Here is a 26,030-nt window from a genome sequence, read left to right on the forward strand (position 1 = left end):
AATTTCTGAAATATTATATTATATTATTGAAGTTATGAAAAAAAAAAAAAAACCTTAAAGACAGCAGCTTGGGGCGAACCGAGTTCTATAAAAGGGGGTTTCCCCGTTGCCATTTCCACTATCGTACATCCCAGGGACCAGATATCTGCCTATAATTTGAATTTTTTAAATAATTTTTTTCGGTCAAATGTGGGAAATTTTAATAAATATTATTGATTCAATTGAATTTATTTACCGGTGCGCCGTAACCGCGTTGGCCTTTGTCGATTACTTCTGGTGCCATGTACTGCAACGTCCCTGTAAACGTTTCGGTGCTCGGACAAAGGCCAGCCAAGCGTTTCGACATACCGAAATCTGATATTTTAACAACTCCGCTGTAGGTATTGACCAACACATTATCCCCTGCGAGATAATAATATTGATTACATTCACTAGAAATCAATTAAAAATCGAGGATTTTTAGTCTACCTCGGATTTAATGATTTCAAAAAGATTTCAAATTATTATTTTTTTTTTTAATTTTACAAATAGTCAAAATAGTTTCAGTAATCACAGTACCTATTGTCGTCAAAAATAGGTACCAAATAGGTGATAAAAAAATGTTATATAAGAGAAACAAACACGTTCTAATTTGTTTTAAAACATTTCCATTGAGAACTAATTTTCAATTTAAAAAAAAACAGACTATTTTTTTACAAGTACATTCAATTTTTTACCTCTTCGTTAAATCCGTTACCAAATGGTTTAATTTTCAAGCAAAAGCGATAAATAGTCTGCATTTTTAAACCATAAAAGTTGAATTTTCAACTAAAAACATTCTTTACCAAATGGTTGATTTTCAAAATAAAAATAATCAAGTTTCGACTAAAATGATAAATCTTAAACTGAAAAAAATATTTAAATGTTTAATCAAAAATATAAATTTTTAAATAAGATTATTTTTCAACTTACAAACATCAATTTGCAACCAATTAATTGAATTTTAAACAAAAATGAAATCGTTAAGTTTCAGTTTAAAAAAAAAATAATTAAAGAAAAAACATTGCAATAAAAGTGACCAATTTTGAACTAAAATGATGAATCTGCATCTATAATATATGAATTTTAAACTAAGAAGATGAATTTTTAACAAAAACTGGTAATTTTCAACTAAAATCATTAATTTTCAAATAAAAGGATTTACTTTAAACAAGTACACCAATTTTTTTTTTACTAAAAAAAGACGATTTTTAAAGCAAAATACATGAAATCTCAACCAAATAATAATTTAATTTTCAACTGAAAGAGATCAATTTTTTACCAAAAAAGGCGAATTTAAAAAAAAATACATGAAGGTTCAATGAAACAATTGATTTTTTAACTAAAAAATATCATTTTTCAATCAAATAGTTGAATTTTGAACTAAAAAATATCAGCTTTCAACAAAATAGTTGAATTTTATACCAAAAAGATGAATGTTTAACAAACAAAAAAATGAATTTTGAAACAAGAAAATTAATTTTCAAACAAGAAGTTGGATTTTGAACTAAAAATTTCATTTTTCAACCAAACAGTTGAATTTTGACCTAGAAAATATCAGCTTTCAACAAAACAGTTGAATTTTATACCAAAAAGATGAATGTTTAACAAACAAAAGAAATGATTTTCAAACAAGAAGGTGAATTCTTAAACAAAAAGATTAACTTTCTACCAAAAATAACGAATTTTTAACAAAATAAATGAATTTTTAATTAAACAATTGATTTATTAACTAAAAAATATCATTTTTCAACCAAAGAGTTGAATTTTGAACTAAAAAATATCAGCTTTCAACAAAATAGTTGAATTTTATACCAAAAAGATGAATGTTTAACGAACAAAAAAAATGAATTTTGAAACAAGAAAATTAATTGTCAAACAAGAATTTGAATTTTGAACTAAAAGTATCATTTTTCAACCAAATAGTTGAATTTTATACCAAAAAGATGAATTTTTAACAAACAAAAAAAATTAATTTTGAAACAAGAAAATTAATTGTCAAACAAGAATTTGAATTTTGAACTAAAAATATCATTTTTCAACCAAATATTTGAATTTTGAACTAGAAAATATCAGCTTTTAACAAAATGGTTGAATTTTATACCAAAAAGATGAATTTTTAACAAACAAAAAATTTAATTTTTAAACAAGAAAATTAATTTTCAAATAAGAAGTTGAATTTTGAACTAAAAAGATTAACTTTCTACATAAATAACGAATTTTTAACAAAAGAAATGAATTTTTAATTAAACAATTGATTTATTAACTAAAAAATATCATTTTTCAACCAAAGAGTTGAATTTTGAACTAAAAAATATCAGCTTTTAACAAAATGGTTGAATTTTATACCAAAAAGATGAATTTTTAACAAACAAAAAATTTAATTTTTAAACAAGAAAATTAATTTTCAAATAAGAAGTTGAATTTTGAACTAAAAAGATTAACTTTCTACCAAAAATAACGAATTTTTAACAAAAGAAATGAATTTTTAATTAAACAATTTGATTTATTAACTAAAAAATATCATTTTTCAACCAAAGAGTTGAATTTTGAACTAAAAAATATCAACTTTCAACAAAATAGTTGAATTTTATACCAAAAAGATGAATTTTTAACAAACAAAAAATTTAATTTTTAAACAAGAAAATTAATTTTCAAATAAGAAGTTGAATTTTGAACTAAAAAGATTAACTTTCTACCTAAATAACGAATTTTTAACAAAAGAAATGAATTTTAAATTAAACAATTGATTTATTAACTAAAAAATATCATTTTTCAACCAAAGAGTTGAATTTTGAACTAAAAAATATCAGCTTTCAACAAAATAGTTGAATTTTATACCAAAAACATGAATTTTCAACTAAAATGATGAATCTTCAACTAAAATGGATGAACTTTCAATTAAAAATTTCAATTTTCGACTAAAATTATGACTTTTCAGCCACAAAGACAAAATTTTCAAACAACAAAATTAATTTTCTATAAGAAATAGATTTTTCGACAGAATACATCAATTATCAGGCAAATTTGTATTAATTTTAGACTAAAAAATAAAATTTTTTAACCAAAAATTGAATAGTTAAATTCTTTAGTTAAAAAAAGAAACACATTTTCAAAAAGGGATGAATTTTCAACCAAAAAATTTAATTTTCGACTAAAATGATGCAGTTGAATTTTCAATGACAAAAAAAATAATAATTTTGCAAAAAATAATTACAATTTCAAACTACCGAAGAATTGTAACTAACAAAGATCATATTAATGCATTTTTAACCAAAAACTCAGAAAGAGATGAAGTTTTTACCAAAAAATGAATTTTCTACCAAGAAAAATTTTTCAGTCAAGAATGAAAAATAATGTTCACCAAATTGTTGCATTTTCAACAAAAAATATTAATGTTTATAAAAAAAAATGTTATAGTTGATATTTCCAAAACAAAATTTTAATTAAAAAGAAAAAAGCAGTTTGTTGAAGTTTCAAGCCAAAAAGCCTAATTCTTTATAAAACAATTTTATTTTGAAAACGAGAACCTAAAATAACAACAAAAAAGTTTATTTGCAGTTAATCAGTTGACTTTCTTAACAAAATATTTGAATTTGCAGTTAAAAAAATCTTTTTTACAACAAAAAGAATTGTTAATTTTATTTTTTAACCGAAAGCGAACTTACAACTAAAATGATGAATTTTTAACGAAAAAAATGAAATTTAAAAAAATTCGTTCAACTTTCAACCACGGAGTGGAATTTTTAATAAATCATTTTTTTGGTTAAAAATTCTACTTTTTGGTTACAAATTCTACTATTTAGTTAAAGATTTGATTTATTTGTTAAAAATTAATCGTTTTTGGTCGAATATTTATATTGTTTGGTTGAAAATTAATTCTTATTATCAGTTTAAAACTATTTAAATATTTAATTAAGTTTTCAAAGATTTAACAAATTCTGTAAAGATTATACAAGGAATTTAAAAATAATGGCACAACAATTTCAAATATTTCACAAAAGTTTCAAAAAATTTGAAAATTTCCAAGATTTAAAAGAATTTCGTAACGATTTAAAAATAATTCAAAACGATTTAAAATATTAAAAAAGATTTCAAACAAATTTCAAAGAATTCACAAAAATGTCAAAGATATCCAAGATTTTTAAATATTTAAAACTATTTAAATATTCAATTAATTTCGCAATTATTAGAAAAATTCCGCAAAGAATACACAAAGATTCAAAAAAATGTCCCAAAAATTTTCAAGTTTTTACACAAATTTGTAAAAAAAAAATTGGACAATTTTTTTAATTTCCAAGATTTCACAAAGATAAAAAAAAATTTCACAACAATTTGGAAGATTAAAAAAAATCTAAAACTTCCAAAATAAAATTTCGCAATGATTTAAAAAGAATTCACAAAGATTTAAATTATTACAAAAGATTTTTCACAAATTTTAAAGACTTCACAAATATTTCCAAGATTTCAAAAAATTTAAAACTATTTAAATATTTAATTAACTTTGCGAAGATTTTAAAAATTCCGGAAAGATTGCATAAAGATTTTTAAAAAATGTCCCAACAATTAAAAATATTTCTCAAAAAATTTGAAAATTTGCAAGATTTAAAAAAATTTCACAACAATTTAAAAATAATTCAGAAAGATTAAAATTATTACAAAAGATTTCGCACAGATTTCAAAGACGTCACAAATTACACAAAAATTTAAAAAAAAATTTCCCAACAAATTTAATTATTTCTAAAAAAATTCCAGGATTTAAAAAAATGTCGTAACGAATTAAAGAAAATTCACAAAGATTTAAATTATTACAAAAGATTTCGCAAAGATTTTAAAGACTTCACAAAGATTTCAAAGACATCACAAATATTTCCAAGATTTCAAAATATTTAAAACTATTTAAATATTTAATTAACTTTGTAAAGATTTTAAAAAATTCCGTAAAGATTACACAAAGATTTCAAAGACGTCCCAAATATTTTCAAGATTTAAAATTATTGAAAACTATTTAAATATTTAATTAATTTTGCAGATTAAAAAAATTCCTCAAATATTTCACAAAGATTAAAAAAATTTCACACAAATTTTGAAGATTCCCAAAAAAAATCTAAAACTTCCAAAACCTAAAATAAAATTTCTCAATGATTTAAAAATAATTCACAAAGATTTCAAAGACATCACAAATATTTTCAAGATTTCGAAATATTTTAAACTATTTAAATATTTAATTAGCTTTGCAAAGATTAAAAAAAATTCCGAAAAGATTTCACAAAGATTTAAAAAAATGTCATTACAATTTCGAATATTCCTAAAAAAATTTCAAATAATTTGAAAATTTCCAAGAATTAAAAAAAAAATGTCGTAACGATTTAAAAATAATTCAAAAATAATAAAATTATATCAAAAGATTTCAAAGATGTCACAATTATTTCCAAAATTTCAAACTATTTAAATATTTCATTAACTTTGCAAAGATTCAACAAATTCCGAAAAGATTTCACAAAGATTAAAAAAAAGTGTTATTAAGATTTCGAAGATACCTACAAAATTTCAAAAAATTTGAAATTTTCCAAGATTTAAAAAAAAATTTAACGACTTAAAAATAATTTAAAAAGATTTAAATTATTTTAAAAGATTTCAAAGACGTCAAAAATATTTCCAAGATTTTAAAATATTTAAAACTATTTAAAAATTTAATTAACTTTGTAAAGATTTAAAAAATTCCGTAACGATTACACAAAAATTTCAAAAAATTTGAAATTACCAAGATTTCAAAAAAATTTCGTAACGATTTAAAAATAACTCAAAAAAATCTAAATTATTACAAAAAATTTCACACAGATTTCAAAGACGTCCCAAATATTTTCAAGATTTAAAATTATTGAAAACTATTTAAATATTTAATCAATTTTGCTGATTAGAAAATTCCTCAAAGATTTCACAAAGATTACGAAAATTTTAAAACAAACTTGAAGATTCCAAAAAAAAATCTAAAACTTTCAAAACCTAAAATAAAATTTCTCAATAATTTAAAAAGAATTCACAAAGATTTCAAAGACATCACAAATATTTCCAAGATTTCAAACTATTTAAATATTTGATTAATTTTGCAAAGATTAAAAAAAGTCATCAAAGATTTTAGAAATATTTTTAAAAATTTTACGACAATTTGGAAGATTTCACAAAAACTTTAAAACTTCCAAAATTTAAAAAAAAATGTCGCAATGATTTCAAAATTTTAAAGATTTCACAAAAATTTTAAAAATTACTCAAAAATTTCACGATGATTTAAAAAATCTCACAATTTTACAAAAATTTCAGACATTCTCTCAAAAAATGATCAAAGAATTTAGAAAATTTTTACAATCTTCTCAAGGATTAAAAATTTTTTAGTTTTCAAAATTTCAGAAGGATTAAATAAATATTTCAATAGATTTTACAAAAATTACAAAGACTTCACAAAAATTTGAAAGATTTGAGAGATTTCCAAGATTACAAAATATTTAAAACTATTTAAATATTTTAATGATTTTGCAAAGATTAAAAAAATTTCACAAAAAAATTCAAAAAGATTTCTTTTAAAGATTCAAAACATTTCATAACGATTCCAAAGATTTCGCTAACATTTAAAACATTTTTTTCAATATTGCAAAGATTTTAGAAAGATTTGAAATTTTTAAAAATATTTCAAGGATTTAAAAAGATTTCAGAAAAAGATTTAAAAAAAAAAAAGTCGTAACGATTTAAAAATAATTGAAAAATATTAAAATTATATCAAAAGATTTCAAAGATGTCACAAATATTTCCAAGATTTTAAACTATTTAAATATTTAATTAATTTTGCAAAGATTAAAAAAAGTCATCAAAGATTTTAGAAATATTTTTTAAAAAATTTACGACAATTTGGAAGATTCCCCAAAAACTTTAAAACTTCCAATATTATCTTTGCAAATATTAAAAAAAATACCGCAAAAGATTTCACAAAGATTAAAAAAAATGCTATTAAAATTTCGAAGATACCTAAAAAATGTAACGATTTAAAAATAATTAAAAAAGATTTAAATTATTCTCAAAGATTTCAAAAGACGTTACAAATATTTCCAAAAGATTTCAAATTATTGAAAACTATTAAAATATTTCGTTAATTTTGCAAAAATTAAAAAACTAAAAGATTTCAAAAAGATTAAAAAAAAAAGAAATTCTTTACCTTTGATATCTCTGTGGACAATTTTCTGGTCATGAAGATACTTCAATCCCTCGAGAATTTGCTTCGTATAATAGGAAATTGTGGATTCGTTCTCCTTCAAGGGTCCCCATTTTGAACGAAGCAAAGCTGACAAACTTCCTGCAAAATTAGATTATTTCCTTAAATTATAATTATTATGCAAAAACCATAATTTCCTTAATTAAAATTTAAATTCTTTACCTCCAGGCACTTGTTCCATGAAAATTTTAAAGTATCCTTCCTCGCTCACTGAACCCAAATACTGAACGATATTTCTGTGCCTCAACTGACTGTGCAATTTAATTTCCTCGTGAAGGGGTTGCACGTCTCCTAAATTTCTTTCGCGAATTTCCTTCACTGCAATTCTCACTTGAGTGTTCAAATCGCGAGCAGCATAGACAATTCCGTATGTCCCTTTTCCCAAAACAATTCGTTTATTCTGCTCATCAAGTTCATACTCAAACTGGAATTTTCAAGAGATAATAAAAATCTATTCACCAGTTGCCAAAAAAAAAAAAAAGAAATTAAAAAAAAAACAAACCTAATATCGAAATTCAACTACTTTGGGTTAAAAATATTGTTAATTCTTTTAAAATAAACATTATTTCATTTGCTTGAAAATTCAGTATTCAGGATTTTACCAAATTTTGGGATAAATTTATATCCTAAAATTGTTTTTAAATTAAAATTATAATTAATTAATTAATATTAATAGAACAACTCTTAAAGCAGATGAAATTTTAATTTAAAAAATTTAATTAAATTCTTTTTTTTTCAATTTTTAAAAAAAGGATGAATTTTTAACAAAATACTTAAATTCTCTACCAAATAGTTGGATTTTTATCGAAAAAACTAAATTTTGTACTAAATTAGATGAATTTTTAATAAAGAATTTTTTTTTTTAGTTTGATCTTTCATCCAGAAAAGATTTCAGTTCATTTTTCAACAAAAGAGTAAAATTTTAAAACAAAATTGTTTCAAAATTGTTTCATTATAATCAAATAGTTACATTTTCATAAAAAAAAAAATTCTTAAACCAGATGAACTTTTAATTAAAAAAATTTAATTACCTTTCCTTTTTTTCAGTTTTTAAAAAGAGGATGGTTTTTTATCCAAAAAAACTGAAATTTGTACTAAATTAGATGAATTTTTAATAAAGAACAATTTTTTTTAGGTTGAACTTTCATCCAGAATATATTTCAGTTCATTTTTCAACAAAGGAGTAAAATTTTCAAACAACAACATTCTTTTTTTTTTAATTTTCATCCAAAAAGGATAAATTTTAATAAAATACTTAAATTCTTTACTAAATAGTTAGATTTTTATTTTAAAAAACTGAATTTTTAATAAAGAGAAATTTTTTTTAGTTTGAACTTTCATCCAGAAAAGATTTCAGTTCATTTTTCAACAAAAGAGTAAAATTTTCAAACAAAAAGACAAATATTTTCTAACTTCCTAGTTTAATTTTCAACAAAATTGTTTCATTATTAATCAAATAGCTACATTTTCATTAAAAAAAAAAAAACAATTCTTAAACCAGATGAACTTTTAATTAAAAAAATTTAATTACATTTCCTTTTTTTCAGTTTTTAAAAAAAGGATGAATTTTTAACAAAATACTTAAATTCTCTACCAAATAGTTGGATTTTTATCCAAAAAAACTGAATTTTATACTAAATTAGATGAATTTTTAATAAAGAACAATTTTTTTTAGGTTGAACTTTCATCCAGAAAAGATTTCAGTTCATTTTTCAACAAAAGAGTAAAATTTTCAAACAAAAAAACAAATATTTTCTAACTTCCTAGTTTAATTTTCAACGAAACAGTTGAATTTGTATTCAAGAAAAAATTAAAATCGATTTTTCAGTATCAAAACATGAATTTTTTTAACAGGAAGTAAGTTTCTATGAAACAAAATTGAATTTTTAATCCAAAAAGGCGAATTTTTTTACCAAAAAGGATCACTTTTAAAACAAAATTGTTTAATTATTAATCAAATAGTTACATTTTCATAAAAAAAAACAACTCTTAAACCAGATGAACTTTTAATTAAAAAAATTTAATTACATTCTTTTTTTTAATTTTCATCCAAAAAGGATAAATTTTAACAAAACACTTAAATTCTTTACCAAATAGTTGGATTTTTATCCAAAAAACTGAATTTTGTACTAAATTAGATGAATTTTTAATAAAGAATTTTTTTTAGTTTGATCTTTCATCCAGAAAAGATTTCAGTTCATTTTTCAACAAAAGAGTAAAATTTTCAAACAAAATTGTTTCAAAATTGTTTCATTATAATCAAATAGTTACATTTTCATTAAAAAAAAAAAAACAATTCTTAAACCAGATGAACTTTTAATTAAAAAAATTTAATTACATTTCCTTTTTTTCAGTTTTTAAAAAAAGGATGAATTTTTAACAAAATACTTAAATTCTCTACCAAATAGTTGGATTTTTATCCAAAAAACTAAATTTTGTACTAAATTAGATGAATTTTTAATAAAGAATTTTTTTTTTTAGTTTGATCTTTCATCCAGAAAAGATTTCAGTTCATTTTTCAACAAAAGAGTAAAATTTTCAAACAACAAAAAATATTTTCTAACTTCCTAGTGTAATTTTCAACGAAACAGTTGAATTTGTATTCAAGAAAAAATTAAAATCGATTTTTCAGGATCAAAACATGAATTTTTTTAACAGGAAGTAAGTTTCTATGAAACAAAATTGAATTTTTAATCCAAAAAGGCGAATTTTTTTACCAAAAAGGATCACTTTTAAAACTAAATTGTTTCATTATTAATCAAATAGCTACATTTTCATTAAAAAAAAAACAATTCTTAAACCAGATGAACTTTTAATTAAAAAAATTTAATTACATTTTTTTTCCATTTTTAAAAAAAGGATGAATTTTTAACAAAATACTTAAATTCTCTAGCAAACAGTTGGATTTTTATCCAAAAAAACTGAATTTTGTACGAAATTAGGTGAATTTTTTATAAAGAAATTTTTTTTAGTTTGATCTTTCATCCAGAAAAGATTTCAGTTCATTTTTCAACAAAAGAGTAAAATTTTCAAACAACAAAAAATATTTTCTAACTTCCTAGTTTAATTTTCAACGAAACAGTTGAATTTGTATTCAAGAAAAAATTAAAACCGATTTTTCAGGATCAAAACATGAATTTTTGAACAAGAAATAAGTTTCTACGAAAAAAAATGGAATTTTTAATCCAAAAAGACGAGTTTTTTAACCAAAAAGGATCACTTTTAAAACAAAATTGTTTCATTATTAATTAAATAGTTACATTTTCATTTTAAAAAAACTCTTAAACCAGATGAACTTTTAATTTAAAAAATTTAATTACATTCTTTTTTTTCAATTTTTAAAAAAAAGATGAATTTCTAACAAAATACTTAAATTCTTTACCAAATAGTTGGATTTTAATCCAAGAAAGATGGAATATTTCTACAAAAAGATAGTAGCTTTTAAATAAAAAATAAACATTTTCGATCCAAAAAAAGATTTCAGCTGTTTCATCAACAACAAAATATGAATTTTAAATAAAAGGAAAATCTTCTACGAAAAGAAGGGAATTTTTAATCCAAACCTTTTAAAAAACATCAAAATTTAATTTCAAAATCTTCAAAAACATATATTCTGTAAAAATATTTTTAAATTTTAAATTGTTATTAAATATTTTAAGAACTTTGAAATAACTCATCGGGAAATTTTCCAGATTTCCCTCTGCTTTTAAAGAATTTTGGCCTGAGATGTCTCTTATCGACACAGTAAAAAAAAAATTATATTTTTATCTTCTCCTTTTAATAAACTAAAAAAAAAAAAACCAAAAAAACAACGAACCTTCATTCTGTCGTCAGTCATATAAGCGTCCAAATCCGTCACCATTCCCTCCTGATCCCTCGTCATTTCCAAAACGAGATCATAAAATCTTTGCCTGCATTGTATGGACGGAAAATACATTTGAAAGTCGTCCGAATTCTGATGGACATACAAAAAAAGACACCTCTCGTCTCTCTTGTACAAACTGACACTGCGAATCATATTCGCAAAAAAAAGCCAGTCGTGATTCTGCTTGCAACTTTCTTTCATATTGTCCAGACACAAATTCCAGATCTGTATCGACTTTTCTTCGGCCCCAAGATTCACATTTACGTAGCTTGGCATCAGTATTTTCGTCGGCTCCAGAACCAAAAGCTAGAAAAAAATATTCTCTGATATCGCCGACAAAAGATAGAAAATTAAATTCAAATTCAAAAATTAAAATCGCCTGGATAAAAAATTCACCGAAAGGGGGAGGGTCGGTAAGGCCGAATACAAATCTGGCGTCCTTTGACTTGTATCGCGTCAGGTTCAAGGTCATTGGAAGGTCAAATCGAGATAAAACGGTAAAAAAAATCCAAAAAAATACGTTATAGGTTTTTGTAGTCGCTAATTACGATTCTAGCATCCGTTGAACTCTATCGCTGCAGGTTCAAGGTCATTTGAAGGTCATTTGAAGGTCAAATCGAGAAAAACCGGTAAAAAAATTTAAACAATATATTTGATAGGTTTTTGGGGTCGCTGATTATGAACCTGGTGTCCGCGGACCTTTATCGCGTCAGGTGCAAGGTCATTTGAAAGTCAAATCGATAAAAACCGCTGAAAAAATAAAAATAATATGTTATAGGTTTTCGCGGTCGTTGATTACGAATCTGCCATCCATTGACCTCTGTCGCATCAGGATCAAGGTCATTTGAAGTTCAAATCGAGAAAAAACGGTAGAAAAAAAAATACGTTATAGTTTTTTTGGATATTCGACGACCCCGAAAACCATAGTAAACCTGAGCTAACCTCAGAATACATGTTTAAGAGTGTCAAATCTCTCGAAAATACAGTTGGTGGGTAGTGGTGTTTCCTATATTTGTAGGGGGGTGGGGGTGGCTGGGGGGTGGAGGGTAGTCCGTTTAGCGTGCAATCGACTCGGGATACTTATAAGATACTACCATGATTTTTTCAGATTTTTTGGTCCAAAAATAAATTAGGCCAAAAACCGGCCTTACCGACCCTCCCCCTTTCCCGATTTTTTCGAAGTACAATTATTTTGTTTTATTAATTAATAATTAGAAAATATTCTTAAATATATTAGAAACATCGATTCATTAAACAGGGTGTCTAAAAAATCTGAAAAAAATTCCATTTGAAGTAATAAAAACTGAGCTGCTAATTTATGCACTCAAAAAGAAAAAGAAAAGAATTTTAAAGTTTTAAAATAAATAAAATGAAAGCTATTTTCAAATGGAAATTTTTTAATTATATGCAGTAAAAATTCTAAATTCTAAAATTCTAAATTTTTTTTTTCATTTTGTCAATTTTTTCAACCAAAAAACATAAATTTTTAACAGTAGACTGAAAAAATGTTAACAAAATACATGAATTTTTATCTGAAAAAGTTTAATTTTTAATAAAAAAAATAATATTACAATTTTCAGTTCAAAAAATTAATGTTCAACCAAAGAGATGAATTTTCAACTAAAATTATGGAATATTCAATTAGAAGAGTTATATTTTTAATTAACTAAAAAAACTTTCTAAAAAAATAACACATTTGCAAAAAAAGTTACATTTTTAACTTTTAAAATTATATAATTTTAAGCAATTTTCTGCTAGAAACATTCAAAGTTGAATAATTGCATTTTTTTGAAATTTGTACAAATTTTAATTTAATTTTTTTTTCTCAGAATAGTAGGTGTTTAATTGTTATTTATACATCAAAATTCAACAATGTGACTTGAATATTAATTTTTTTTTTGTAATAGAACAATTAAAATTATCAAATTTTATGTTAAGTTATTTTAAAATTGAAAATATTTTACAAAATCAATTATTCTTTAAAAAATCAATTATTATTCACTTTTTAAATCTTAAAGTAAAATTCAAGTGTAAAAATCATTAAATAATTTAAATTCACATTTAATAAACTAATAATTTTCTTTATCAAAAATCTTCAAAAAAATTTTCTAATTTTTAAAGTAAAAATATTTCGTTTTTAGCAAGATAGATCATTATTTAACAAAATATTCCATTTTTTACCAAAAAATTAAATTTCTACCACTTTATTAATTTTCAGTTAATTTCAGTTAATTAATTTTCTACTAAAATCATGAAATTTCTTCAGTAATAGAAGAATTTTAAACCAAAAAGATTAATTTTCATTTTAATTTAATATTAATTTTTAAATAAAATTATGAATATTTAACTAGAATACTTGAATTTTCAGGAAAAAAATTAATTTTCAACGAAGATTATTTTCTACAAAAAAAATTCTCAATAAAATTCATGAATTGTCAAACAAATAGTTGAATTTTTAACTAAAAAAATATCAGTTTTCAACCAAATAGAATAACCAAAATTACAATAATTTAATATTCATTAACAAAATTTTTCAATACGATTAATTTTTATCTGAAAATAAAATAATTAAATTTTCAGTTAAAAGAAAATTAATTTTCAACACAAAAAAAAAACTTTTCAACCCAAGTGATTAATTTTAAACTTAAGTTATGAATATTTAACTCGAATATTTGAATTTTCGAACAAAAAAAGATAATTTTTCAACCAAAAATTTAATAATTAAATTTTAACTCAACAAATGAAATTTTCAACCAAAGTGACGAATTTTTAAATAAAATTATGGCATATTAAAAAAACAACAACAATTTTTTAAACAAGTAGCTCATTTTATAAGCAAAGAAATGAACTTTTAATTAAAATAATTATTCTTTATCAACGAACCAAGATTTAACAATTAAAAAAAAAATTTAGAGCAAAAAAAACGATTAAATGATAAAAAAAGACAATTTTCTACCAAAAAATCGATTTTTTAACAAAATACGTAAATTTCAACGGAATAGTTGAATTGTCAATTAAAAAATACAAATTTTAAGGCAAATTTTGGAATTTTGAACTAGAATAGCTGAATTTTATACCTACGAAAAAGATTAATTTTTCATTTTTAAGATTAATTTTCGACAAAAATACGAACTTTTCCACAAAGGTTATTCATTTTTAAACAAATAGTTTAAATTTTAAATAAAAAATATCAATTTTCGTTAAAAAATAGAATAGTTACCTTTTTCGTCAAAAACCTTCATTTAAAAAAGCGGATTTTCAGCAAAATAATTCAACTTTCTAATATAATATGTAAATTTTATAAAATTTTTAATCATAAAGATTAATTTTCTGAAAAAAAATACGAATTTTCGGCAAAGCACATCAATTTTCAAACAGGTAGTTTAATTTTTAAATATAAAATATCAATTTTCAACCAAAAATAGAATAGTTTAATTTTACGTTAAAAATCTAATTCTTACTAAAAAAAAATTTTTAAACTGATTTTAAACAAAAGAGTTAAATTTTCTACTGAAATAGTTAAATTTTTGATAAAAAAAAAATTTTAAACAAAGTAACTACATTTTCAAAAAGAGATGAATTTTTAAACAAAGATAAATATTGTCGAATGAAACTTAAATAATTAAATTTTAAGTTAAAAAAATTAATTTTTAGCCAAACAGATGAATTTTCCATTTGACTATGTTAAATTTTCAGTTTAAAAAATGACTTTAAACAAAACAAAAAAACTAAATTAAAAAAAATAGTTAAATTATCAAAGAAACTGATAAATTTATAAACAAAATTGTAAATCTGTGAATAAATGAGTACAATTTTAAACCAGAAAGATTAATTTTCAACTAAAATTATGAATCTTTAATAAAAATAGTTGAATTTTTGACCAAAAGATGAATTTTTAACAAAAAAGATTACATTCTACCCAAAAAAGATGAATTTTCAACTATAAACGATAATTTTTCAAACAAAAATTGACTAATTAAATTTTTTGTTTTTAAAATAAATTTTCAGAGAGATCATTTTTTAACTAAAATTATAAAACATTCAACTGGAATAATATTTACATTTTCAATTGAAAAAAATAATTTTCAAACAAAAAATATCAAATGAAAAACAAGTTTTTCAATCAAAAAGCTGATTTTTCATCGAAAAAATGAATTTTTAATCGAAAAAAATAATTTCTAGTCAAGAAGATTAACTTGCAAAGAGAAAGATAATTTTCAACAAAAAAAAAAATTTTATTCTTGACAAAATATGTGGATTTTTAATGAAAGATTTGAATTTTTAATTAAAAAAAGACAAATTATTATCCAAATTGTTGAATTTTAAACTAGAAAAGAACAATTTTCAACCCAAAATGGAATAGATGAAAATTAATTTTCTGAAAAAAAAGGAATTTTCCACAAAGTACATAAATTTTCAAACAAATAATTTAATATTTAAATTCAAAATATCAATGTTCAACTAAATAGTTCAACCAAAACATTGAATATTTAAATAAAACAAAATTAATTCACAACAAACAATAAAAAAAAAAAACTTAAATTGGAAAAGGGACTTTTTTAAATTCCTTTCTTCTAACTCCGAATGATAATTCTTTTATAAAATTTCCTGCTTCAAATGAAATTATATTTCTGTATTGAAAAAAATCTGAGAGAATTAAAAATTTTCAAATTTAAAAAAGATTTCAGAAAATTCTTTTAGATATCACAACGAACATTTCCAGTTTTTCCAGGTAGAGTAAAATTAAAATTATTTTTTAAAAAAATGATAAAATTATAAAAAATAAAAATTACCGGAAAGCGAATGCTGTCGCCGACTTCAGATTTTGTAGCCTCGACGAAATAATCCATCCAGAAGCTGAAAACCTGCTCCTCCGGCGAAATTTCCGTCTCCTCGTTCTTCTTTCGAAACCTGTCTATCAGCGAAATATTTCCTATTGTCGATTTCAGATACCTGAGAGGGGGAAAAAAATATATTTTTTTTTTTTCACCAAGTCTTTAGATTTTTTAAATAAAAAATTTAATAAGAGAGTAGTTTACCAGTTGGGCGGCTTTAATTTAAACATACACTCCGAAGCCTGAATAGCTTTCGTGTAATCTTCGGCCAAAACGCTTATTTCGAAAAAAGTTGCGACGTCCCAATAATCTTTCAAACTCGAAAGACTTCCCTTTTTACCAATTAAATTATTAAGCACCATTCCTATGTGCTGTAATTCTTCGCTCTTTGAAAATTCATTCCCGGCTATCACCAAAAGAGTGGCTAAATTTATTCCCGCATATTCATTTGGCTGAACCTAAAATAAAATTTGATTTTCAAGATTATCTTCTTGAATGAAAGAATTTTTATTTTTTTAAATTTATTTCTAAAAGAGAAAATTTTAATTTTAATTGACCGAATATTTTTAAAATTAGATATAATTGTTTTTTAACATTGTGAAATGATTTCTAAAAATTGCACAATAATTTCCCAAAAATTTCAAAAGATTTAAAACATTTTCTCAAGGATTTGAAAAAAAAAAAAAAACAATTTTTTAAACTTCACAATCTTTTCAGATTTAATATTTTTCAAAGTTATCAAAAAGATTTTTAAAATTCAGCGAAGATTTCACAAATATTTAGAACAACTTCACAAACAATTTTGAAGATTTCAAAAAAAATTTATTTCGAAAAATTTCAAGATTAAAAAAAATGTCAGGTTTTACACGAATTTGAAAGACTTCAGATTTTAGAGGTTTTAACTATTTCATAAATATTTCAATCATTTCAATACGTTTCAAAAATATTCAAAATATTTTTAAATTTTCGATTCTGTAGGAATTTCACAAATATTTCCAAAAATTTCACAATATTTCATGAATATTTCAAGAATTTACAAATATATAAAAATATTTTAGAAAAATGTCATACATTTTACAACGATTTCAAAGATATCACAAAGATTTTTTAAATTCCGCAAAAATTTATTTCTAAATAGAAAATTTATATTGTAACTATCCAAAATTTAAAAAATGAAATGTTAATGTTTTTTTAATATTCTGAAAAAATTCACAATAATAATTAGTGAACTTTATCAAATTTTTAAAGAGCTGATAAAAATTATAGTATAGGTACCATTACAAAAAAAACTATGTTGAAAAAAACTGAAAGAATTTAAAGAAGTTTTTTATTTTGACAGGAATTACAAAAAATTTAGGAAAATTTTGAATTATTTCAAAACATATCTAAAAGTTTTCCAATTTCGAAAAATATTTGTAAATAATTTAAAAATTTCACAATAATTAAAAAAAATCGCACAAAAATTCCACAAACATTTAAAAAGATTTTTTTTAAAACTACATACTTTCACAAACTTTTCAGATTACAAATTTTTCAATGATTTTCCAAAATTTCAAGTATTTCACAGTAATTCAAGTATTTCAAGTATTTCACAGTATTTTCAAAAACTTCACAAAACTTTCAAAAAATTTTAAAGATTTCACAAAGAGTTTAAAGAGTTAAACACACCAAAATTTACAATATTTTTAAAATTTTGCAAAGATTTCACAAATATTTAGAACAATTTCACAAAAAATTTTGAAGATTTCAAAAAAAAATATTTAATTTCGAAATATTTTAAGATTTAAAAATATGTAATTTCAATAAAATTCTCAAAAATTTAAATTATTTCAAAAGGTTTCACACAGATTTTACAGATTTAAAATATTTCACAAAATTTCATAAATATTTCAAAAATTTAAAAAATTTCAAACAATTTTACAGCAGTTTAAAAAATTTTCCAAACATTTTTAAGATTTAAAACATTTTCTCAAAGATTTTTTAAAGAATTTAGAAAATTTCAAAAAAATTCTAAAGATTTAAAATTAGTGAAATTTATCAAAAATTTGACAATGATTGCACAAAGATTTCAGAAAAATGTCAATAGTTTAAAACTATAAAAAAAATAGTTCGGAAAAATGTCATACAATTTCACAGTTATTTCAAAGATTTTTTAAATTTCGAAAATTTTAAAGATATCACAAAAATTTTAAAAGATTTTCAAAAATTTCAAAGATTTTTCACAGATTTAAGAGGTTTTAAATATTATATAAAAAATTTTTTAAAAATATATATAAAAAATTTTCAGAAAAATGTCATACATTTTACAACGATTTCAAAGATTCCACAAACATTTAAGAGATTTTTTTAATTCTGCAAAGATTTCATAAATATTTAGAACAATTTTACAAACAATTTTGAAGATTTTGAAAAAAAATTTGATTTCGAAAAATTACAAAATTTAAAAACTTGTCACAGCAGCCAAAAATTAAAAAAACGAAATGTTAATGTTTTTTTTATGTTCTATAATGATTCGAAATATATAGTAAGTAAACTTTTTCAAAATTTTAAAGACATAGAAAGGCTGGAAGATTTTAAGAAGTTTATAAATTATTGCAGGATGAACAAAAAAATGTAGGAAAACTTTAAATTATTTCAAAGCTTTCGAAGTTCTAAAAGTAAAAATATTCGAAAACAATTACAAATTTTGAAAAGATTTAAACATTTTTTATAGCAAAATGTAAATTTTTGAAGATTTTGAAATAAAATTTCATAGCTTTTACACAGTTTTTAAGGGGTTTAAGTTATTAAAATTTTTTCTTAAGATTACAAGAAAAATTTTAATGGACAACAACAATCACGCAAAAAATTTAAAATATTTAAAACCAGCTTTCCAAGATTTAGAAATATTTAAAACTATCTAAATATTTAATTAATTTTGCAAAGATTAAAAAAAACTTCATGACGATTTAAATAAAATTCTTAAAGATTTAAATTATTTCAAAAGATTTCAAAGACTTTACACAGATTTTACAGATTTCAAAGATTTTACAAAATTTTATAAATATTTCAAAGATTCAAAGAGTTTCAAACAATTTTACAACTATTTTAAAGATTTTTCAAACATTTTCAAGACAATAACAAATTTTCTCCAAGATTTTAAAAAGAATTTAGAAAATTTCACAAACTTTTCCAAGAATTAAAATTTGTGAAAATTATCAAAATGTTTAAAAAATGACATATTAATGTTTTTTAACATTGTAAAATGTTTCACAAATATAAATTTAGTAAAAAAAATTATGATAGAAGTTTTATTTGAAAAGATTAATTTTAAACTTCAAACATTTTTGAAATATGCCAAAAAAAACTGAAAGATTTTCAAGAGATTTTTAATTTTAACAGGAATTAAAAAAAATGTAGGAAAAATTTGAATTATCTCAAAGGTTTCGAAGTTCTACAAATATTTAAAAACAATAAAAAAATTTTTAATTCAAAATTTTGTTAACAAAATATAGATTTTTGAAGATTTTAAAATAAAATAATACCATTTTTTCTTAAAATGACAAGAAAAATTTTAATAGACAACACTCACGCAAAAATTTCAGAATAATTTAAAAAAATCGCACAAAAATTCCACAAATATTTAAAAAGATTTAAAACCTTTTCTCAAAGATTTTTAAAAAATTAAAAAATTTCACAAACTTTTCAGATTTAAAATTTTTCAAATTTATCAAAAATTTTGCAATGATTTCACAAATATTTCAAGGATTGACAAATTTTTTAATTCAGCAAAAATTTGAAAGAGATTCGAGAAAAATTTCAAAAATTTCACAATAATTTTGAGCATTGCAAAAAAAAATTTGAAGTTCGAAAATGTCCAAGATTTAAAAAAACTTTACATCAATTTAAATAGAATTCTCAAATATTTAAATTATTTCAATAAATATATAAATTTCACTACATTTCACAAATATTCAAAATATTTTTAAATTTTTAATTCTGTAAAGATTTTACAAATATTTCAAAAAATTACAATCTACTTTTAAAAAAATTCCTAAATATTTCAAAAATTTTCAAGATTTAATTAAAATTTCAAAAACTTTTCAAACGTTTCAGAAATATTTCAAATTTTTAAAATTTCAAAAATTTCCCAATTTCACAATGATTATTGAAGATTCCAAACGAAAAATGTATAAGTTTTGAAAGGATTTTGTAAGGTACAAGAGAATAAAAAAATTTCTTAAAATTTAAAATTCTTTTTTATTTTACAAAATATATATAATATATAATTTAATGATATATAAAAATTTTAAAGAATTTTTTTTAATTTTCAGGAAAAATTTGAATCATTTCAAAAGATTAAAATTTCAAAAATATCTTAAGATAATTTTACATTTACAGAAGATTTCCTGAATTGTAAAAAATAAGTGGGGAAAATTTAAATACATTTTTAGGTATTCCGAAAATTTATCAAATGTTTTATACATTTTTGCAAGCGTGAAAAATTCTTTTAAAAATTTCTCCCTTCTTTTTATTTAAAAATAAAATCTGCTTGGATTAAAATACTTGGTCAAAAATTAAACTGCTTTTTAAAAATTCATTTTTGTTTTTATTAACCATTATTTTTGTTAAAAATTCACATTTTCGGGTAAAAAAATCAACTATTTTATAAAAGGATCGTCTTTTTGGTTTAAAAATGTAACAATTTGATAGAAAATGAAACTATTTGATAGAAAATTAAATTTTCTCTTGAAAAATCATATTTTCGGGTTAAAAATTCAATTATTTGCTTAAAAATAAACTTTTTTGTTAAAAATTAATATATTCGTGTTAAAAAATTTAACTGTTTTAAGTATTTCAAAAAACTTCATAAATATTTCAATGATTTCACTACATTTCAAAAATATTAAAAAATTTTCGATTCTGTAGGAATTTCACAAATATTTCCAACAATTTCACAACATTTCGTCAATATTTAAAGAATTACAAAACGTTGCATTCACAACGATTTCAAAGATATCACAAAAATTTTAAAGATTTTTAAAATTCCGCAAAGATTTCACAATTCAGACATTTTTACTGAAATTTATCAAATGAGGAATTTTAAAACTAAAAATTTATTTCTAAAAGAGAAAATTTAAATTGTAATTTGCCAAAATTAAAAAAAAAAAGAACATTTTTATTATTCTATTTAATGTTAATTATTCTATAATGATTCAAAATATATCGTAAGTCAACTTTTTCAAAATTTTAAAGACATAAAAAAAACATTGAAATGATAAGTACCGTTGAAATCGAAAATTATGATAGAGGTTTTATTTTAAAAGATTAATTTTAAGCTTTGAAGATTTCAAAATTTGTCGAAAAAACTGGAAGATTTTAAGACATTTATAATTATTGAAGAATTAAAAAAAAATGTAGAAAAACTTTAAATTATTTCAAAATTTTGCTAACAAAATATAGATTTTTGAATGATTTAAAAAAATCGCACAAACAATTCCACAAACATTTGAACAGATTACAAATATTTTCTCAAAAATTAAAAAAATTTAAAAACTTCACAAACATTTCAGATTTAAAAATTTTCAAAAGTATCACAAATTTTGCAATGATTTTAAAATATTTAAAAGATTTTAGAGATTTCCAAGATTTCGAAACATTTAAAACTATCTAAATATTTAATTAATTTTGCAAAAATAAAGAAATTCCGCAAAGATTTCAAAAAATGTCACTACGATTTAAATAAAATTCTCAAAAGTTTAAATGATTTCAAAAGATTTCAAATATTTCACAAAATTTTATTAATATTTCAAACAATTTTACAGCGATTTCAAAAATTTTACTATATTTCACAAATATTAAAAATATTTTAAAAAATTTGTTTAAAGATTTTTACAAGAATTTAGAAAATTTCGCAAACTTTTAAAAAATTTTAAATTTGTCAAAATTATCAAAAATTTTACAAATATTTTACAAAGACTAAAGAAATATTATAGAAAGATTTCAATAGTTTACAAATATCCAAATCTACAAAAAGTTTTAAGAGGTTTTTAATTTTAACAGGAATTACAAAAAATTTAGGAAAATTTTGAATTATTTCAAGACATATTTCAAAGTTTTCGAAATTTGAAAAATATTTTAAAACAATTGAAAAATTTTTTAAATTCAAAATATTGCTAACAAAACATAAATTTTTGAAGATTTTAAAATAAAATATCCATGTTTTCAAATAATTTTGAAGAGTTTTAAAATAATACAACTTTTTTCTTAAGATCACCAGAAAAATTTTAATAGACAACAATCACGCAAAAATTTCACAATGATTTAAAAAAATCGAACAAAAATTCCAAAAAAATTTAAAAAGATTTAAAACCTTTTTTCAAAGATTTAAAAGAAATATTAAAAAATTTCACAAACTTTTCAGATTTAAATTTATACAAAGTTATCAAAAATTTTGCAATGATTTCAAAAAAATTTGAATGATTGTCAAATATTTTAAAAAATTTAATTAAAATGTCACAGATTTCACAAAGGTTTCACAAACATTAAAAAGGAATTTTAATTCCGCAAAAATTTCGAAAAGATTGAGAAAAATTTCACAATAATTTTGATGATTAAAAAAAATGTTTTTCGAAAATTTCCAAGATTTAAAAAAACGCAACACAAATTTAAATAGAATTCTCAAAGATTTAAATTATTTAAAATTTAAAAGATTAAAATATTTAAAACAAATAAAAAATATTACACTAAATTTCACAAATATTAAAAATATTTTAAAATGTTAGATTCTGTAAGGATTTCATAAACATTTGAAAAAATGTCAATCGATTTCACAAAATTTCCTAAATATTTAACAATTTTTAAAGATTTCATAGAAATTTCAAAAACTTTTCAAACATTTCACAAACATATCAAAGATTTGCAAAAATTTTTAAATCTTTCAAAAATTTCATAATAATGATTTTAAATAATTCCTAAACAAATAAAAATAGTGCTAAAATTTCACAATGATTTTAAAAAAATTGCACTAAAATTTCACCAACATTTGAAAGGATTTAAAACATTTTCTCATAGAATTTAGAAAATTATACAAACTTTTCAAAAATTTGAAATTGGTAAAAATTATCAAAAATTTGGCAATGATTTCAAGAAGATTTAGAAGATTTCACAAAGATTTTTATACATTCCAAAGATTTTACAAACGTTTAAGAGATTTTTTAAATTCCGCAAAGATATCAGAATTCACAAATTTTGGATAAAGGTTTCCAAATGAGAAATTTTAATTCTAAAAATCTGTTTATAAAAGAGAAAATTTTAATTTTAATTGGCCAAGTGTTTAAAAAATGACATATTAATGTTTTTAATATTTTGGAATGGTTCACAATGCTTTAAATTTATGCAGGATTTACAAAAAATGTAGGAAAAATTTGAATTTATATGAAAAAAATAGTTAAAAAAAAAAAATTCCGAAAAATTGTAAAAAAATACCAAAAAAAGGAACAGAAAGATTTTTAAAGTTTTTAATTTTAAAGAATTTGTTTAAAATTTCAGGAAAAATTCGAATCATTTCAAAAGATAAAATTTCAAAAATATTTCAAGATATTTTTACATTTACAGAAGATTTTAAGAATTGTAAAAAACAAGTGCTGAAGATTTTAAACAAATTTTAGGTATTCGAAAATTTTCTTTTTTTTAAATAAAATCTGTGTGGATAGAAAATTAAATTTTCTGTTGAAAAATCATATTTTCGGGTTAAAAATTCGTTATTTTATTTTGATAGAAAATGAATCTTGATAGAAAATTCATTTATTTAGTTGTAAATTCAATTATTTGTTTACAAATTAACTTTTTTGTTAAAAATAATTATGTTTGTCTCGAAAAATTTACAAGAACCATTATTATTTTAGTTAAAAATTCATATTTTCGAGTGGAAAAATGTCTTTTTCTAGAAAAATATTCGTGATAGAAAATTCATTTATTTAGTTGTAAACTCAAGTATTTGTTTAAAAATTAATTTTTTTTTGTTATTAATTAATAAATCCGTGTTAAAGAATGTGACTATTTTCTAGAAAATTTGTCTCTTTTGGAAAATATTTCATGTTTTTTTTTATTTAAAACACAACTGGTGGAAAATTAATCTTTTTTTTTTGAAGATTCAAATATTTCCTTGGATTTTTTTATGAATTCAAGTAGTTTTTATTTAAAGTAAAAATCTGTTTGCACTAAAATATCAACTATTAAATTTTTCGTTAAAAATTCATCTTTTTTATTAAAAATAAAATAAAAAAGGTATTCAAAATTATAATTTCATGTTAAAAATGGTTTTTTTTTCGTAAAATTTAAAAACTAATTGATGATTAATGCAAAATAAGGATGATATAAAAAAGAAAACAGTACCTCGAATCCTTTCCGGTACCAGTGAATTGCATTATTTAAACTGTCGTGATCAGAATGTCGACTTTCGACAAATTTATCCTTGTATATTCTTCCACACAAGCAAAGCATATCCGGAACGTGATTCTCTTTTTTCTCCAAAGCTTTCTCAATAACACGCAAAGCCCTTTCCCGGTCGCCTTCCTTATTTCGCCGATTTAAGGCAAAGGCGTATAAGTAGCGAATCGCTGGAGTATTTATAGAATTTTTGTGATTTGGTATCGTTCTCAAATCGTCTACAAGTTGGACCATTGCATCGTAATCCTGTGTCAAAGTTTTTAATATCAAAAAAAGTGATGTGAAAAAAATGGTATGAATTTCTAATAATTCAAGGGAATTCAGAGGATTTAAAGAGAATTCAATGAAATATAGACGAAACCAAGACAAGCTAAAAGAATAATTAAACTAGATAGAAAAAAAATTTAAGTCAAAAATTATTCTACTGAATTCACATAAATTTTAGTGATTAGAATAAAAATTGCTAAAATATGAATTGTTAAAATAAGAAAAAATTCCATTTATTTCTTTAAAATTCGTGTGAATTTAGAAGAATTCCAGAGAATTCAAAGGAGTTCGAGAGAATTCAAAGGAATTCAAAAAAATTAAAAGGAATTTAAGAGAATTCAATAAAATATCGACGAAACCAAGACAAGCTAAAAGAATAATTAAACTAGATAGAAAAAAAATTTAAGTCAAAAATTATTCTACTGAATTCACATAAATTTTAGTGATTAAAATAAAAATGGCTAAAATATGAATTGTTAAAATAAGAAAAAATTCCATTTATTTCTTTAAAATTCGTGTGAATTTAGAAGAATTCAAGAGAATTCAAAGGAGTTCGAGAGAATTCAAAGGAATTCAAAAGAATTTAAGAGAATTCAAAGGAATTCAAAAAAATTAAAAGGAATTTAAGATAATTCAATAAAATATCGACGAAACCAAGACAAGCTAAAAGAATAATTAAACTAGATAGAAAAAAAATTTAAGTCAAAAATTATTCTACTGAATTCACATAAATTTTAGTGATTAAAATAAAAATTGCTAAAATATGAATTGTTAAAATAAGAAAAAATTCCATTTATTTCTTTAAAATTCGTGTGAATTTAGAAGAATTCAAGAGAATTCAAAGGAGTTCGAGAGAATTCAAAGGAATTCAAAAGAATTCAAAGGAATTCATAGGTATTTAAGAAAATTCAAAGGAATTCAAAAAAATTAAAAGGAATTTAAGAGAATTCAATAAAATATCGACGAAACCAACACAAGCTAAAAGAATAATTAAACTAGATAGAAAAAAAATTTAAGTCAAAAAATATTCTACTGAATTCACATAAATTTTAGTGATTAAAATAAAAATTGCTAAATTATGAATTGTTAAAATAAGAAAAAATTCCATTTATTTCTTTAAAATTCGTGTGAATTTAGAAGAATTCAAGAGAATTCAAAGGAGTTCGAGAGAATTCAAAGGAATTCATAGGAATTTAAGAAAATTCAAAGGAATTCAAAAAAATTAAAAGGAATTTAAGAGAATTCAATCAAATATCGACGAAACCAAGACAAGCTAAAAGAATAATTAAACTAGATAGAAAAAAAATTTAAGTCAAAAAACATTCTACTGAATTCACATAAATTTTAGTGA

At 21.3% G+C, this 26,030-nt stretch overlaps 1 protein-coding gene across 2 annotated transcripts in view; it reads right to left on the reverse strand.

Annotated features, from left to right (window-relative positions):
- LOC117171547 (mitogen-activated protein kinase kinase kinase 15) overlaps positions 1-26,030 on the reverse strand; it is a 154,429-nt gene that overhangs the window by 90,379 nt on the left and 38,020 nt on the right. For both annotated transcript variants that reach the window (XM_033358966.1, XM_033358965.1), the window contains exons 6-13: positions 24,359-24,658; positions 16,187-16,440; positions 15,941-16,100; positions 11,100-11,453; positions 7,445-7,706; positions 7,226-7,363; positions 236-402; positions 54-149 (exon numbers count right to left, since the gene is read on the reverse strand). In XM_033358966.1, the coding sequence (XP_033214857.1) occupies positions 54-149; positions 236-402; positions 7,226-7,363; positions 7,445-7,706; positions 11,100-11,453; positions 15,941-16,100; positions 16,187-16,440; positions 24,359-24,658 (1,731 nt within the window). The remainder of the gene's footprint in view (positions 1-53; positions 150-235; positions 403-7,225; positions 7,364-7,444; positions 7,707-11,099; positions 11,454-15,940; positions 16,101-16,186; positions 16,441-24,358; positions 24,659-26,030) is intronic.

Source organism: Belonocnema kinseyi, chromosome 4 (genome assembly GCF_010883055.1).
Source record: "Belonocnema kinseyi isolate 2016_QV_RU_SX_M_011 chromosome 4, B_treatae_v1, whole genome shotgun sequence".
Taxonomy (NCBI): Eukaryota; Metazoa; Arthropoda; class Insecta; order Hymenoptera; family Cynipidae; genus Belonocnema; species Belonocnema kinseyi.